Genomic DNA, 17,280 nt, shown 5'->3' with positions numbered 1-17,280 from the left:
TACCACGAGGGGCATATCTTAGGCAACAAAATGTATCATTGGCAGCTGCTCTGGGTTATATCTCCACACCCAGAAAATGTCCATAGAGCTCCATTTTATAAATTCTTGAAACATTTTTAAAATTGTTGGGGGTTCAGGCCACCACCCAACCTGTACTCTCAGATGGGTTTCATATATGCCAGTTGCTAATGTACCGACTGTCGCTGGGGGATTGCCGGATTGGAGACAAAAATATTCCTAGGTCGGGCGATCCTTCCTTTGGCTATTCCACCTCTGTCATAAATGATGTTGTTTGAATGGGCGGAGGCTCCATGCCCAACAAGGCCCCACATAAATTAGCAGACAAGGTTATGACGCAACAGGTGCAGGTCATGGCTTAATTTGCAGCATGTCTGACACACTTTTAAGGGGCCATGGATTTTTAGGTGTAAAATAACTTATTGGGATCAAAAGAGAACTGATTTCTGCTCCAAGCAAAAGGGTGCAGCTGTGCTATAGATTAAACCAAAGTGTCTTAAATGAATTCTAAATCAGGGAAACGCAGGGCGGGATCCTCCCAGGTTCCCCAGGGAAGCTGCTTTGGAAGTGGGGCCGGGAGCAGATTTTAAAAGTTTTGCATTGGGTTGACTCCCGCCAAGTTCCTGTCTCTGAACACTTTTCCCAGAGATGGGATAAACGAGATAGTGGCTATCCACTTAGCAATGGTGGGTATCATTAGAGTCAATTATTGTCAATTAAGTAGCATACACAAAATGTTATAAGATCTTGCAACATTGTGTGGACCCTATCCTGTGTCAGTGGCTTGGCAGTTGAGCTGAGGTGGTGCACATTAGATGGCCATTTTGCAATGAAATGTACATTTAGTCCTCATTATAAAGAGGGGAGGCAGCTGGGATGATCCCTTGCATTGGCAGACACCTGACATGGAGGAGTGGTCATTTTGATACTGCTGCTATAATAAGTGTTAAGGGCTGATAATTTAGGTTATCTTCTGCTAACATAATCTGCCAGGACAACCATGCTGAGCGGACCACAACAGTGCAATGCACAGTAGACATGGGGTCTACTTATTCAGTGGTATGCTGGACCATTGGAAAACAGCAGCACCGCCAGCTCCAGACAGGTTGGAGAAGAGCAGGTTACAGAAGAGGCTGCAACCCTCAACAGAGGGTTATAAGCAAAGGGTCAGCTTCAAGTGCCTATTGAAGCAGCAGTGCTGTAGAAGTCCATGCCTCTTGCAGCAGGTGGCTAAGGATGTCTGGGTACTTCTAGATGAGGATTTCAGGTCCCAAGGAGTGGACAGACAACCAGTGCTGTGGCAGTGGTGGTGACAGTCACTTGGCATTTCTACGCCGCTGGCTCCTTTGATGCATGGCTGCAGACATTTGTAAAATTTTTCAGTCAGCCGCCCGTACCTGCACAACCCAGGTGACAGATACTCTGCATGCAAAAGCATCTGAGTACATAGAGTTTTCCACAGGTGCAGCTATTTGGCTCCAGAGGACTGTTGGCTTTGCCTCCATGGTAGTGCAGCAGGTGATACACGGCATCCATGTGGCCATTAAGAAATCATTGGAGCAGGCAAGGCAGTTGTCAGTATGAAAGGTTTCCATTCCCTCAATATACAGATTGTCCCCGACCACCAAAATGCTTCATGCAAGTGTGCATAAGGTTCCCCGACAGCTGTCATGACTCGTTATAGACAGTCTCAGGTGCCTCAACTGTTCTCCCCACTGGATGGAATTATAGAATCATAGAATGGTTACAACACAGCAGGAGCCATTCAGTCTGTCACATCCGTGCCATCAAAAGCAAATCACCTAGTCTCACTCTCCAGCCCTTTCCTTGTGGCCCTGCATTTTTTTCCCCCTTCAGGTGCTTATCCAATGCCCATTTGAAAGGATCTACCTCCACCATGCTCTCAGACAGTACATTCCAGATCCCAGACACTTGCAAACTTATCAGTAGAAGTTTCTCAGCGTTAGCTTCTTTTCAATGTCGAGAGTTTTCAGATGCGTATTTTTTGTTTACAGTATATCACAGGGTGTAGCATGTTAAAACATAACCATGCCCTGGGCAATTGTTCTATCAGAGCTGCTTGCCTGAAGCATACGAGCACTGCTATGTACCTGACATTCAATACAGTTCAAGACCTACAATTTGAGGTCAACTATGAGAAGTCCCCACTGCCAGCTAAACAGAAAACAATACTCATTGGGCAGAGGGACTTTATGCCTTCAGGCTGGTTTACTGTTCTCTACTCTTTTTAAAAAAAAAATTATTGGGGAGGAAGGGTTCTGGATCCCAGCACGATGTCACTTTGAGACTGATACTAGCAGGCATCTTTATTTCCCAACGCCTGACATTTTGTCTAATTTTTTTGGGTCAATTTGCAAAGCTAATGTGCCCTTTACAAAGCTTTCTTTTCCCAACCTACATGTTACAATGGTGTCCATATCTTCAAAATAATTCTTCTTCCACATTGTGATATCCTGAGGCCATGAAAGGTTTTATGTAGATTCTTTCTTTCTGTCTCCCTCTCGCTTTCTTTTTCTCTCTTTTTCACTTGCTCTGTCTTTCTTTCTCTCTCCTCCTTTGATCCTGACAATCCACCTTTCATTGTTGTAAAAACAGACTTTTGTTTATAACTGACTAAAGGTCTATTCTTATGACTGGTTTGTGAAACTGGGTTGGATTTAATGGAGGTGACAGGAATCTTCCCCACCAGCTGCTGAGCCAGCAGGAGCCCTGCATCACCTCTTTCAGGGAACGCCCGCTGAATTGATTGCCGCACAGGCACTTAACTGGACAGTGGTGGGCCTTTCTTTGGATCAAGGACCTCAGGCGGAGATCCCAGCTGCCAGTTGCTGCCATCCGTCAGAGGCTGACAGCTATTGAACGGCAGTGCTACCAGGGTGGTGGTGGCTGCCACCAGTACAACTTCCACCTGAGGCCCAGGATCATTGCTGGATCCCAGGTCACAGGTGAGTAATGGAATAAGAGCGGGGGGCGTTCGCTCAGCGGGCATCTTCCTTCCTGATGCTAGGTCCCTCGATTAGATGCTGAGTGCCTTTGAACAACGAACCCCCCCTCCCCCCATCCCCCAGGAGTCCGCAAGCATACACCAGGGTTTGCCTGTTGTACACCCTGCATGGCGAGTCCCACATCTGCCACTGGGTCAATACCAACAGCGGTGGGATGAAGCCCTTAATTAGGTTATTAAATGCCACTTAAGGGCCTCATTTGGTGGGAGGGTGGGATGGCCATCCATGGACTTTACTGACATGGACTTAATTGGAGCGGAGTTGGGAAGGCGGCAGGGACCCCCCTACCCCACCATCTCACCTGATTAAACATCCACCACCTCCAAACTCGCCATGGGGGAGGGCATTAAATTCCACCCACTGTATCCTAAGAGAATATCTAGCAGAAAACCCTAAGAGCTTAATGGTCATTCAAAGTTTCATTCAGAGAAGGAATTCTTTTATCATTTATCTAACACCACCAAGCCAGATAGAAACCACTATTTAGATAATCTCAGAGAGCCTATTGGTAAACCTACACTAAAACCAATCAAGGTAGACTACAGTTTAAGATGTATGAGAGGTGGATATCTTTTAAAGACATGTTTTAATCACCTATGGTCTTCAGTCAACAGCCTTCATCAGTAGCAGGCATGGATTCAGGGAAATCAAAATCCAAAAAGAAAGAGGAAAAATCAGTGGGTGGAAAGTCAACTCCAGGTATGTGGCAATTAATTTGGGAAGAATTTCACTGACAACTTGATTAACCTTGGATTATATTGATTTATAACTCCACCTGCTTTTAGTTATCTTTTGCCTCTGCTACAAGACTGCGTCTCCAATTTAAAGTTTTAGATTAGCTGTAATTTCCTGCAGTTAAACATTAGGAAGCCTATGTCTTAAGGTCCCATCGTAAACTCTCATTACTGACTCCATCCTCCTACCTGTCCACATTTCAAACATGGATAAAAGAGCTGAATTCCAGAGATGGGGCAAGAATGACTGCCCTTGACATCAAGATAGCATTTGACCAAGAATTGAAGGTGCTGGGCTGGGCTGTCACAACCTCCATATCTTTATTGACCTCGAGCTGAATTTCCAACCCCATATTTTCTCCATAATAAAAAAACCACTTACATCCACCTCCATAACTCACCAGGAACTCACCAAGCCTCCTTCGACAGCGTCTTCCAAACCCACAACCACTACCATCTAAATGGACAAGGGCACATGGGAACACCACTACCTGGAAGCTCCCCACCAAGCCACTTACCAACCTGACTTGGAAATATATCACCGTTCCTTCACTGTTGCTGGGTGAAAACCCTGGTACTCCCTCCCTAACAGCACTGTGGCCACAGGGACTGCAGCAGTTCAAGAAGGCAGGTCACCACTACCTTCTCAAGGGTATTTAGAGATGGGCAATAAATGCTAGCCTAGCCAGTGATGCCCACATCCCATGAATGAATAAAAGAATAACATTATCCTCTTCCACCTTATCCCATCCCATATGTAGCTGAAATTACCAATCATCCCTTTGTCACATTCCAATTTGACAGTGAGTGATTCTTCCATGAACAAGTTAGCTGATACCATTAACTGATTTTGTTGGGAGTTTGTTTCGCTATTTAATCCCTAGAAGAAGACAGCAATTTTACTTGCAGGCCACTGCCAATGCACCTCTTTAAAGTCCACTACACAAAAGGTGCCTAGCATGGCTTTAGCAGGAGCTTTCCCTTAATTCCTATGAGAAGTGCTTAGTCTCCACTCAGTACCTCCCAACTGAAGACACAGCTACCATCAAGAGCACCTCATGTTAGAATATCAATTAAATGCCTACATTTTTCAATTCCATTCAGCAGCAAAATATGCTGTATTTCTTCAAATGTCTGTTTATACAAACTTCATGTGCATTTGATGTGTGGTCGTTCTTGTAATTTTTCTTTTACTTGCTCAGATTATTTCTTAATTGCTTCAAGTCACAGTTCTTTCAATATTGTTTCACTGAAGTCACTGTGAACTGATTTAATTATTCTTTATCAATTCTTCCCAGGCCTGTCTCAAGATTCAGGAGAATTTATAATTCTGTTGGCTGACAAACTATTGTTGGAACTACCTCTGGAGGCATTGAGGGCCTTGCAGGGCGATGTGATCACCTCAGTGTCAAGAGATTTCTCATTGCAGTTGCTATACAATCGTCTACGCAGAGATGAGTCAGGTAATAGATAAAAGAGTAGGTTAATTAACCTGAAATTTCTCAGTTTACATAAAAATCAACAACCTGCATTCATTTGGCATCTTTAAAAAATGCTCCAAAGGCCTTCGCAGAGATGTGAGAAGAACTATTGCTGAGCTTAAGAAGGAGCAATTAGGAGGAGTGACCACAAGTTTGATCAAATAGGTGGGATTTAAAGGTCATAAAAGAGGAAAGAAAGATGTAGGAGTTTAGGAAGTAAGGCTGGAAAATTCAGCTCCGTAGCATGGCTGATTTTGGTGCAATGAGGATCAAATTTGCAAAAAATGGCATGGAATCTGGCCGCCATTGACTTCTGCTGAGGGCCAGGCCAATCGCTATGTTTGAAAGGGAGTGGCCAAGAAATGGGTTGGGAAGTTTATATAATGGGAGAGATTCAGGGAGGAAAGGAGGGCAATGGACTCATAGGAGAGACAGGATGATGAATGGAAATGGAGTTTGGAATCACCAAGCATGAGATGTCACTCTGCTATTTACTCCCTTTTTGACCCCATGTCTGGAGGACATCCTGGCCCCTGTATGTTCAGGACATCTCTTCTCCTCTCATCTTCCATCAAGATCTCAGAAAACCTGGTAGCCCTCTCTCTCCCAAGTTGTGCCATTTTGCACTGCCCCTGTTCAGCTTACTTTTCCACAATTTCCAGCACATATTCCAGGCATAACGTCCCCTTTAAGAGGTACAGGTTTGCTTTAACCAGTGCAAGGTAGATTTAAGATGTACTAGGAAGTTACAATTTTGGGTTGCCCCTGCTGTTGTGTGCAGCTAACGGGCAACACAGTTAGCAATAGCTGCACATAACGATCATTCCAATGAGCAGGCAACACAAAGGTTGTATTTCGATCAATAGGTGTAGCTTATTCACGCATCTCAATCCCTCCACCAATTTTTAGAGTCATCGAGTTTAACCCAGCACTATAGTGAAAGAGTGACCTTATATATTACTGAAGAAAATTGAAATCCTATGATGTTGCTGCTGGCACCAGTCTTCTTAAAGGGGTGGGTTTTTGTGGACTTATGATTTGGACTGCTCATGAGTTTGTTAGTCTGAGTAATCAGCGACCGCCAGTCTATATGGACTGGCTTAGAACCCTGTGCTTGAATCTCAGTGAGAGATTCTAATTTTTTAGTAGACTGGAATTTGGCTAATATAACTCCTCTATTAAAGAAGGGAGGTAGGCAGAAAACAGGAAAATATTGGCGAGTTGGCTTGACGTCTGTTGTGGGGAAGGTGTTAGAGTCAATCATTAAAGAGATTATATCTGGGCAATTAGAAAAACTCAAGGTAATCGGGAGGAGTCAGCATGGTTTTATGAAAAGGAAATCATGTTTAACTAATTTATCAGAGATGGGAGCCTGTAGATGTACTGTACTTGGATTTTCAGAAAACATTTGATAAGATGCCACATCAAAGGTTATTGCAGAAAATAAAACTCATGGTGTATGAGTAACATATTAGCCCGGATAGAAGATTAGCTGCTGGCAGAGAACAGAGAGTATGAATAAATGGGTCTTTGTCCGAGTGTAATACTATAGGGTTCTGTGCTAGGGCCTCAACTTTTTACAATTTACTTCAATGACTTAGATGAGGGAGTGAAGGCATGGTAGCTAGATCTTCCAGTCCCTCCGATGTGAACAAAGATTTCAGTGGCTCGCCATCCCCGCCGGGGCGGAGTGGGGTGTGGGGGGTGGTGCAGTGTTGGGGGGCGGTGGGTGTGGGGGGGGGGGGGGGGTGCCTGTGGGGGGCTAGAAAATTCCAGCCAAGGAGCTTGCAGACGGATATAGATAAATTGAGTGAGTAGGCAAAAGTCTAGCAGATGGAGTATAATGTGGGAAAATGTGAAGTTGTTCACTTTGGTGGGAAAAATTAAAAATTAGAATATTACTTCAACAGAGAACAACTGTAGCATTCAGAGGTGCAGAGGGATCTAGGTGTTCTCATGCATGAGTCACAAAAAGTTAGTATGCAGGTAGAGTATGTAATCAAAAAGGCTAATGGAATGCTCTCCTTTATTACAAGAGGAATTGAACAGAAAAGTAAGGGCGTTATGCTTCAGTTATACAGGGCATTGGTGAGACCGCATCTCGAATACTGTGTGCAGTTTTGGTCTCCCTATTTGAAGAAGGATGTAAATGCATTGGAGGCAGTTCAGAGGAGGTTTACTAAATTAATACCTGGAATGAGTGCGTTGTCTTATGAGGATAGGTTGGACAAATTGGGCTTGTTTCCACTGGAAGTTTGAAGAGTGGGAGGTGACTTGATTGAAGTATGTAAGATCCTGAACAGGTTCGACAAGGTGGACGTGGAAAGGATGTTTCCTTTTGTGGGTGAACCCAGAGCTAGGAGGCACTCTTTTAAAATTATGGGCCAACTTATAGGACAGAGATGAGGAGAATTTTTTTCTCTCAGGGTTGTATGACTTTGGAACTCACTACCTCAGAGAACAGTGGAAGTTGGGTCACTGAGTATTTTTAAGGCAGAGGTAGATAGATTCTTGTTTGGCAGAGGAATCAAAGGTTATTGGGGGTAGATTGGAATGTGGCATTCAAAGCACAGATCAGCCCGGATCTTATTGAATGGTGGAACAGGCTCAAGGGGCTGAATGGTCTACTTCTCCTATTCTATATGTTCGTATGCTAAATGGTGATACCTTTTCTTTCTGAAACAGAAACTGTAAACAATAAGGACACAAAGAGACCTAAAACAAAAGGAGGTGAAAGAAAAACCATTAAAATGGTAACTTATACAGGCTTATTAATTATAGATAATAATAAGTATGTGACTCTTTCATTCTGTGAATATTATGTAAAACACAATTTCGCATAATTATTTTTGAAAAAAATATTTTTTAATATCATTGTCCATTACATGCAATCATAATAGTCCAAATTGTCAAAGGTAGAATCTCATCGATTCTATTCCTTTGAAACATTTAACACAAATGCTCATTTCTACACTAGTTAAAGACACCTATGTTGCTCAATATTGTACAGTATTTGTGCATGTTAACAGCGCATGTATCTCTATATCATTCTTAATATTAAGGTATCTTCTTAATGCTGGATCATGATTACTTTAATAATGATTTCAATTATTATAATGTATAAAACTTACATTTTTTTTGCTCATGCAGTTGGGTAACTGTATGTGGTTCGAAGATTAATTTAAATGACTTTAAATTAGGCAACCAAATGTAACCAGTGCCTGACATATCTTTCTTCGAAGCACCTATAATGTGTTAAAATCTTTTCTAAGGTGCATTTTTCAGTGAAAATTCATTAAAAGTGCCTTCTTTACCTGTTATTCCTATGGCTGCTTTGGTGATAGATATTTTCTGTGTTAAGGTGTCATGTAGTGTGACACAGAATAACTGCTATTTTATAGTAAAAGTGTATCTCACTTTGATTGCACAGCCTGAGCACTGGGTTCTCTAAATGGCTCAGATGCTTTCTAAAAATGTTTTTCATCCACCAGTAACTGAAATTTCTATTATCAGAAATAAGGGGCTGAATTTTACGTGCCCCGGTAGGGGTGTTCCTTGCGGGTGTGGAGGGGCACATAAAATAGGGTGGGCGTCCATCCCACTGCCTTCCCGCCACCCCAGAGCTCATCCCCATAATAGTGGGGGTGGTGGTGGGGTGGGGGGGGCGGGGGGGGTGGGGGGGCTGCCAAAATCAGAAGCCTGCCCACCATATTAAAATTATCAATTAAGGGCCAATGAGACATGTTATCAAGCATGTTGACCCTAATAACACTGCCCATGCCATAATACATTTGGCATGGGCATCAGGGCAGGAGCAGGAAGCCCAATTTTTGACCTTAAATGGCTAAAGGGCGGGAAGGAAGTGAGGGTCATTCTTCACAGGCTTCCCTTTGCCAGTTGCGAGGTGGACCCGCTTGGTCTGAACCCCACCACCCCCCGCTTCGTTCCTACCCATTCCCTCTCTTAAATCCACCTCCTTCACTCTCACTGCCCCTGTCCCTAATGCTCCCTAACCCTCCTGACCCAAGATCCCAGACATACCTGCTCCGGGGATCCAAGACCTTAGGCTCCTCACTTCAGCTGCAGTCCTGGCAGCTGCATTGAGGCTTTCCTGGTGCTACCAGGACAGGTGGAGTTACCAACCAGTTGGATTGACTGGCAGCTCCAGAGGGCAGGACTTCCGCCCCTCAAGTCCCACTCAGCCCTGGTTAATGCGCTCTGCTGCTTTTTTTGCTGTGGGGCTGCTTGGCATGGAGTCAGTCAGCTTCATGCCAATGTGGTTTCTAAGGGAATGTGCAGTGTCTCCACCCCCATATTATTTAGCCCAAGGTTTTAAACAAAATAAAAATATTTAAGTAATTAAAGATTTCTTAACAACACAATTAAATACATCCACTGAATTGTCTGGTATCTTTTAATGCATTTGTTGAAGTCTTTACTTGTAGGCCTTAGCCTCTCTGAAAAATGTGGGCTTAGATTAGACATCTTTGCCTAGATTTGTGCCATTGATCTGAATTTGGATTGTGCAGGCTATGTTTGTGCATGCTACTTTTTTAGAATGCATCAGTTCTGTTCATGTACTGGTACAATATTTTTATCGAGCTGGTAGTACTTTCTACTCAGCAGCTTTTGTTCAAGTAATTTTGAAATAATAGAGAATAAAATTCAAAAGTTTTCAATTAAAATTTGTTGTAAGAGTTAAAAAAAAACATTGAGGCTGTTTGTAAGGAAGAGTAAGGATGAGAACAACAAAGACACATGAGATTTTTGCACTGTGGGGTTAGACTTACAGTGTGCATTTTCCCCACCCACCCTACAAAAAGACCCAAGAAACCCAGGAACAATCTAGATGGACATCCAGAAAGAATGGGATCAGGGCACTGTATTGGATACCACTTAGAAACTTCAATGACATACCGATCTACAGAAGCCCTGAGTGGTGTACACCACTGCCGCTCTTACTCTCTGCCAACCCAGTGTACCCCAATAATGCTAGTCCAGGACTTGACTGAAGGTCTAAGTATGGGAACTCCCAATTTAGAGAGCTCCTGTCCTGCCTTGTAGGGCCAGTGCCACCTGGAAATAGTGGCTGAAGACCGGGACTTGCGAAATCCATTTTCTAACTAAGCTTCTAACCACCATTACAGTCGACTCCCACCAAAGTTACAGCAGATTCCGTGAGATGTAGGTCCTATTGTCTACTTTAAATCAGAGGGTATAAAACACTAATGTAGTTAATAAAACTTGAATCAAATTTTTAATTGCTAAATGTTACTGAATATAATAGTCTGAGTGATCGTCTGTGATAGTATCAGTGTGCCACTTGTTTTCCTTTGAATTACAGGTACCAATTGATCGTGTTTTACCATCAGGCTGTTTTCCAGTGAATACTCACAATTTCAAATGTATCCTTTTGATGATTAATGATTCTTTGAAAGTATCAATTCTAACCAGTTAAATCATTTATATGATTTGATTAAAAGGATTATCAAAATATGTTGAGAAGAAGTAACTCTGCTATTATCATGAATAGTAATAGGCTTGTTGGCCTTTATAAATCATATTTTGAATGTATTTATTGTCACAACAATTTCAATGTAGCTTTACTGCAACTTATTATGATGACATTGATTAAGAGTCAGCCATTGCTAAAATATAGGCATAAAGACTGCAATCCCAATTTAAAGGCTAGAAATTTCAACATTTTCCTCTTCTGTAAATCACTCAGAGATTTCATAATACTTTAATTAAAAGTGGAAGCCCAACTGGATGTAGATAATTTGATATTGGAATATCAAAATCAGGGTTCTCCATAAGATGCGCCTAACTCTCAAGGTTACTGGTAAACTATCAGTACAAAACACTGCTATTCAGTTTCCTTTCAGGTACAATCAGATCAGCCATCGTCTTATTAAACAACGAAGCAGGCTTGGGTGACCAAATGGTCTATTTCTGCTCCGTCTTATGAGAAAACATTTATTCGCACATCAAGTTGTTATGACTTGCATTATCTGAAAAGGTGGTGGAAGCAGATTCAGTAGTAACTTTCAAAAAGGGAATTGGAAAAATAATTGAAGGAATTAAATGTTTCCAAGGCTATGAGGAAATAGTGGGGGAATGAACGAGTTGGAGAGGTACGAAGGACTGAATGGTATCCTTCCGTGCTTTATTATTCTCTGATTCCATGCCATTAACCCATGCATTTTAAATCTTTAATACTTGGGCACAGATTTTTATCTTGGGCTGGGGAGACACAAGTCAGGCCCATTCCTAACTTCCAAAACCTAAGTCCACCTCTGAACCTCATTCCTGCTATATTTTTGTTTTGAATTTTGAGATTTGGGTTTATTTAACTTCCAACAGCAGGATAATTTTTTTTCAAAGGTAAGTTTAAACATTTCATTTAAATTTCAATCCAAAACACAACAGGAGAGTTTCCCAGCATATTTTTCTATAGTTATGGATATCTTATGCCACTTTTCCTAATGGAAAAAGTACTCTAATGCATCACAATACTTAAACAATGCTGGTCAATGTAATGGTCAATTTATCTTTACAGGACAGAGCCCTATGATGAATTACTGCCATTACAATACATCTACATTACAATACAGTATCTAATAGTGACATTTGAAGTTGTCAAAGACTTTAACATTTACCTGTCAGAATGTTCCTGTCTCCTCAGCAGTGGTTACGAACTCTCCAATGCGGCAGGTTTTTAGGGCTCCTAAAACCCGCAACCGCACACAAAAATAGCATGGCATGCGGGTGTGGGGTGGAAATTCACATATCCTATAGGACTTACAATGGCATTTCCATCTTCAGAAGAAATGCAGACATGGTCACAATCCAAGGCATTCCCAACCCGTAAAAAGGCCACACAAAAATATTGCAGGGCCAGGAAGGTACTTAAAATTTTAAATTAGTGCAAAAAATTTTAAGTTTTTCTTATTCCCGAACCCATTCCTGCCTCCATAACCAGATAAAAATATGACCTTGGTCATTGTTTAGTTAATTAATGATGTTGAACTGGCTTGGTCAAAATCCTGGAAATTTCTCCCAAACAGCACCGTGGGAGTACTTTTGTCACATGGACTCCAATATTCAAAGAGGTGGCTCACCTCTACCTTCTGTAAGGACAATTAGGAATAATCAATAAATGCTGGCCTTGAATGAATCCCATGAATTAGAAAAAGCAAAATATGCAAATACAAGATGCTGCTGAAAAATGATCAAAAGCAGGAATCCTGGTTGATTTATTTTTACTGTGCAGGCAAAGGAATGTTGACACCAACTGTATTTAGTTAATTAATGACATTTTAAGGATTTTTTTACCTCGTCAACTCATAATACTTTAATTAAAAGTGACTTATTTATCCTCTCTTTTCATGCCTTTCCTCAGATTTGATTTAGGCTGCACAAAAATACAATCATTATTAATTCAGTTGTTTCCTTTTATCCAATTGTTCTAGGGTTGGTGAAAGTCAGATTTATTTCTAACACTTTGGGTAATGCAGATTCCATTTCCCACAGGCTACGTAAAATAGCAATTCAAAGAAGAGCAAAAGTGTTTCCTGTATTGTTTTTTCCCCGACTGATGATAATTTTTGCATTTCAAATTATATAATTACCAAAATACAATCAAACGCTACAACACCAATTTTACAAGTTCTCACTGCTGACATAGAACCTGAGTGTGAGTAGTGCTGGGAGCACAATGCCAATGAACTTGCCAGCAATAATAGATATTTGCTGCTGGGTGGTATTACAAATGGGCCTCCTTATAAGTAACCCCCAGTTTGACCTTAATTAGACTTGTCAGATATTGTAGATCCTTATGATGAAACTAGTGACTCAGGTAAGAGAATACAAATGTGTCTTCACATTTTAATATTGCATGTTAAGTTTCAAAGCAAAACTAGAATCCTATGATCACATTCCCTGTAATTTTGATTTCCCTGCATAAATATGTTAAATAAAGTAGAGTATCATATTAGTAGTTGATATCCCTTGGTATTGCTTGTGGGCTGTCTGATGAAACACAGTTTAGATGTTTAACTGCTAATTTGGCCTGTGCTTTTAAGGTACTGCTCAGGTGCTCCTTTAGAACTAACATAACTATGTACTAGAATTAATTAAAGGTCAATTAATGTTGGAATTTTTTGAGATAGTTCTTATTACCTTAAGGTCATTTTCAGATGTATATTTCTAAGATTATTTATTTGGAATTTGATTGCTTTTTATACGAAGTGTCATGTCTAGAGCATGGTGACTGAAGTGTTAAGAATCAGTGCTAGACATAATTCATATAAAGAGAATCTAGAAGTGTAATGAAGAATGGCCTTTCATTCAAATTAAAACCCACCTAAAAAATCCATTGCATCACTAAAGAAATCTTGTGTTTTCCACATAAAAGATTTGCATATCTGCACTAATCAAATTGAGTACTACTATCTGAAAATTATTAAATGCATTATATAAAGAGCAGATAGAATTGAACTATACTCAGCTAATTTGCTTGTATTTTTTTTAGGAGTGTTCAGTCCTCTGAAAGTCATGACAGAAATTATAGAAAAATACACTTCACAGTTCACAGCACATTGGGATGGAGTTATGGGCAATGAGTATGTCCCAAGGTGCGTTTAGTCTTTTAACGTTTTTTGAATTTTGTCAAAATATGCAATATTTAAGTAAATGCCCTAAAGGAATGTTCAGTTACACCTTCAGTTCTGCTCTGATGATAGTTACTGTACATGTTATTTGCCTTTATAGTTGTTTTTGCATTTGGTGTAACTTAATGGCTACAAAAAAGACATACTTTTATCACATGAAATTAAATCAACAAATATAAGGAAGAAAAGGAAAAACAATTAAAAAAAAAACGTTTTATAATATCTGTGATTTGGCAGAACATCCCAAGGAGTTTTATGCACAGGTTTGAACAGTTTTTTATTCCTTCATGGGCTGTGGGCATCGCTGGCTAGTCCAGCATTTATTACCATCCCTAATTGCGCTTGAGAAGGTTGTGGTGAGCTGCTTTTTTGAACCGCTACAGTCCATGTGGTATAGATACACTCACAGTGTTGTTAGGGAGTGAGCTCAAGGACTTTGACCCAGCAACAGTGAAGGAATGGCAATATATTTCCAAGTTAGGATAGTGCGTGGCTTGGAGGGCAATGTCCAGGTGGTGATGTTTCCAAGTGTCTGCTGTCCTTGTCTTTCTAGATGATAACGGTTGTGGGCTTGGAAGGTGCTGTCTAAGGAGCCTTGGTAAGTTCCTGCAGTGCAACTTGTAGATGGTACATGCTGCCGCCACTGTGCGTTGGGTGTGGAGGGAGTGAATATTTGTGGATGGGGTGCCAATCAAGCGGGCTGCTTTGTCCTGGATAGTGTTGAGCTTCTTGAACATTGCTGGAGCTGCACTCATCCAGGCAAGTGGAGAGTATACCATCATACTCCTGACTTGTGCTTGTAGATGGTGGACAGGCTTTAGGGAGTCAGGAAGTGAGTTACTTGCCACAGGATTCCTAGCCTCTGACCTGCTCTTGTAGCCACAGTATTTATGTGGCTGGTCTAGTTCAGTTTCTGGTCAATAGTAACCCCAAGGATGTTGATAGTGTGGAATTCAGCGATGGTAATGTTATTGAATGTCAAGGGGCAGTGGTTATATTTTCTCTTGTTGGACATGGTCATTTCCTGGCACTTGTGTGGCGTGAATGTTACTTGCCAGCCCAAGCCTGTTAATTGTCCAAGGCACGCTGCATTTGAGCATGGACTGCTTCGGTATCTGAGGAGTCACAAATGATGCTGAACACTGTGCAAATATCAGTGAACATCCCTACTTCTGACCTTAGATGGAAGAAAGGTCATTGATGAGGTAGCTGAAGATGGTGGGCCAGTTTACAAGAGATGCAAAAGGAATTAGGGAGTTATTACCAAAAGTAAGGTGCAAGGACTGGGTTTTGAGAAGGGTTTTGAATGTAGGGAGAAATGCAACAAATTTTTGAAGAGGTTTCCAAATTACAGTCGTGTTGCTGTAAAAAAAAAAGAGACATTTCGAAGTTTTTTGTCTTTATTCATCAGGACACTTATCATCTTGCTGTTCATCTTGCACTCCTCAAGGAAATGCCTTGACAATCAAGGTCAAGCTGCCTGGTTTAAACATCAAACAATATGAGTTAAATGTCAGTCACCATCACTGGTGCATTCTCCATGGCAACACCTCTACTAATCAGAGTCCACTTGCCAATCATATTCACACTCTTCTCAAACTGTTTAAATTGTTGCTTTCTCCTTATATTGGTATTCTTGCGAAGTGTCCTGCTAAGTGCAAGATGAAAAGCTTTGTCATGTCTCTTTTTTCAGCAATGCTCAGGTTCTGTACTACCAAACGACTATTACAGGAATGGGATGAGGGTGTGTATAGGGGTGGTTGTGTAGCAGACTCAAAATAGAAGAAAGGAGCTTGTAAATTGGATTGTGCTGCTAAAGTAAATTGAAAAGGTAGGTTGACACATTACCACTAAGCAATTTGAAGGTAAGAATTAAGATTATGAAATCAATATTCCGGATTTTGGAAAATTGAGGTCAGTAAAATGAGGTGATGATTGAGCAGGAATTAAATTGGTATATCGAGGGGCTTTAGAGTTCTGGATGAGAAAATTTGTGTGGATGAGGCAGACATAGAGAAAATTAACTTGGAGATGGCAAAAGCATAGAAGAGAATTTCAGCAGCAGAAGTAGTGAGATAGGAAGAGAGGCAGGCTATGTAACAATGGCCGAAATTGGCAGGCTTGATGAGAAGCCAAAAACTCAACTCAAGTTCTAACAGGAAAACAACCTGCACACTGTTCAATTCAGTCAAAAATAGGAAAGTGCATAGAATTTGAGGTTTCTGACAGGATTGGAACTGAATAGCTTCAGTTTTGCCAGTGTTCAGCTGGTGAAATTCTTCCTCATTCACAATGTCAGATAGAAAATTGCACAGAAAAGCAATATTTGTGGAGTTGAGGGTGGATGGTGAAACTCAAAGTAATTGGCATATGTATGTAAACAGATCACATGCTTATGTAAAACCTCAGGCTGCACAGATGTGCAGAAGAGGAATAATAGAAGGCTAGGATGCAAGCGAGGGATGACCCATTTGATCATAGAACAAGAAGCATTATGGGTGATGCATTGGTTATGTTGGAACAGAAGGAATGAAATTGATAGAGTAGCACCACAGAGGCTGAATAGATGATATGATAGTGCTTAGGACATTGGAGAATCCCAGGCGAGGCTGTAGCACTTCAAATAAAAACTTTAATGAAAGAATTCAAAGACACAAAAATAATTAAATTAATGAATTTGATCATATTTTGCAATATACAATTTTTAAAGATGTTTAAACTCTAATTTTGGCCAATATAAATGAAGAAAAAATTGGCAGTGAAGCATATTTTCAGAAATTGATTTTTGGAACCTCCTGGCCAGGTAAAACACTTAGTGATGGATTTTCCATACCCGCCCGCCGCTGGGATCTTCTGGTGTCACCGCAAGTCAATGGACTTCTGGCTGGGACGCCACCTTTACCGCAGCGGGTCCAGCCGCCATGGGGCCGGAAAATCCCAGCCCTAGAGTAGCAAGTTTATATGGGGAAAACCCCATCTTTAGGGACCCCTAGTTGAAACATAGTAGAAGAATATTATGTTCATAGGTCAAAGTTGGCACTAAGATGGACAAAGATTTCTATTTCTAAATGGGGGAATTCCCTTTTTACTGCTGTCTCCATTCCTATTAAATCTGGTGATCAAATGGACTTCTTGAATTTCTAAGGAGAAATGTAGATGTTGACTTATGACTTTTTCAGTAATAATTTTGCTACAAATTTGAAGTGGCTATTGGTGAACATTTTAGCATTGGATTATATTTATTATCCTCCAAAATTTGACAGATGCTTCATTACTGAAATACAGTAAACAACTACTTTAAAGAATTATATTATCTGAATTCCTGCTTACCCTGAGCTTCCAAATTACA

General features: G+C 40.9%; 1 protein-coding gene across 1 annotated transcript in view; it reads left to right on the top strand.

Annotated features, from left to right (window-relative positions):
- Positions 1 to 17,280, top strand: part of LOC121289677 (cilia- and flagella-associated protein 46) — a 243,587-nt gene that overhangs the window by 213,601 nt on the left and 12,706 nt on the right. Inside the window, exons 48-53 of the mRNA XM_041209300.1 lie at positions 3,652 to 3,743; positions 5,077 to 5,241; positions 7,945 to 8,012; positions 10,604 to 10,664; positions 13,082 to 13,117; positions 13,793 to 13,895. Coding sequence (XP_041065234.1) covers positions 3,652 to 3,743; positions 5,077 to 5,241; positions 7,945 to 8,012; positions 10,604 to 10,664; positions 13,082 to 13,117; positions 13,793 to 13,895 — 525 coding nt within the window. The remainder of the gene's footprint in view (positions 1 to 3,651; positions 3,744 to 5,076; positions 5,242 to 7,944; positions 8,013 to 10,603; positions 10,665 to 13,081; positions 13,118 to 13,792; positions 13,896 to 17,280) is intronic.

This window comes from Carcharodon carcharias, chromosome 17 (assembly GCF_017639515.1).
Source record: "Carcharodon carcharias isolate sCarCar2 chromosome 17, sCarCar2.pri, whole genome shotgun sequence".
Taxonomy (NCBI): domain Eukaryota; kingdom Metazoa; phylum Chordata; class Chondrichthyes; order Lamniformes; family Lamnidae; genus Carcharodon; species Carcharodon carcharias.
This window is presented reverse-complemented; position numbering and strand designations above follow the sequence as displayed.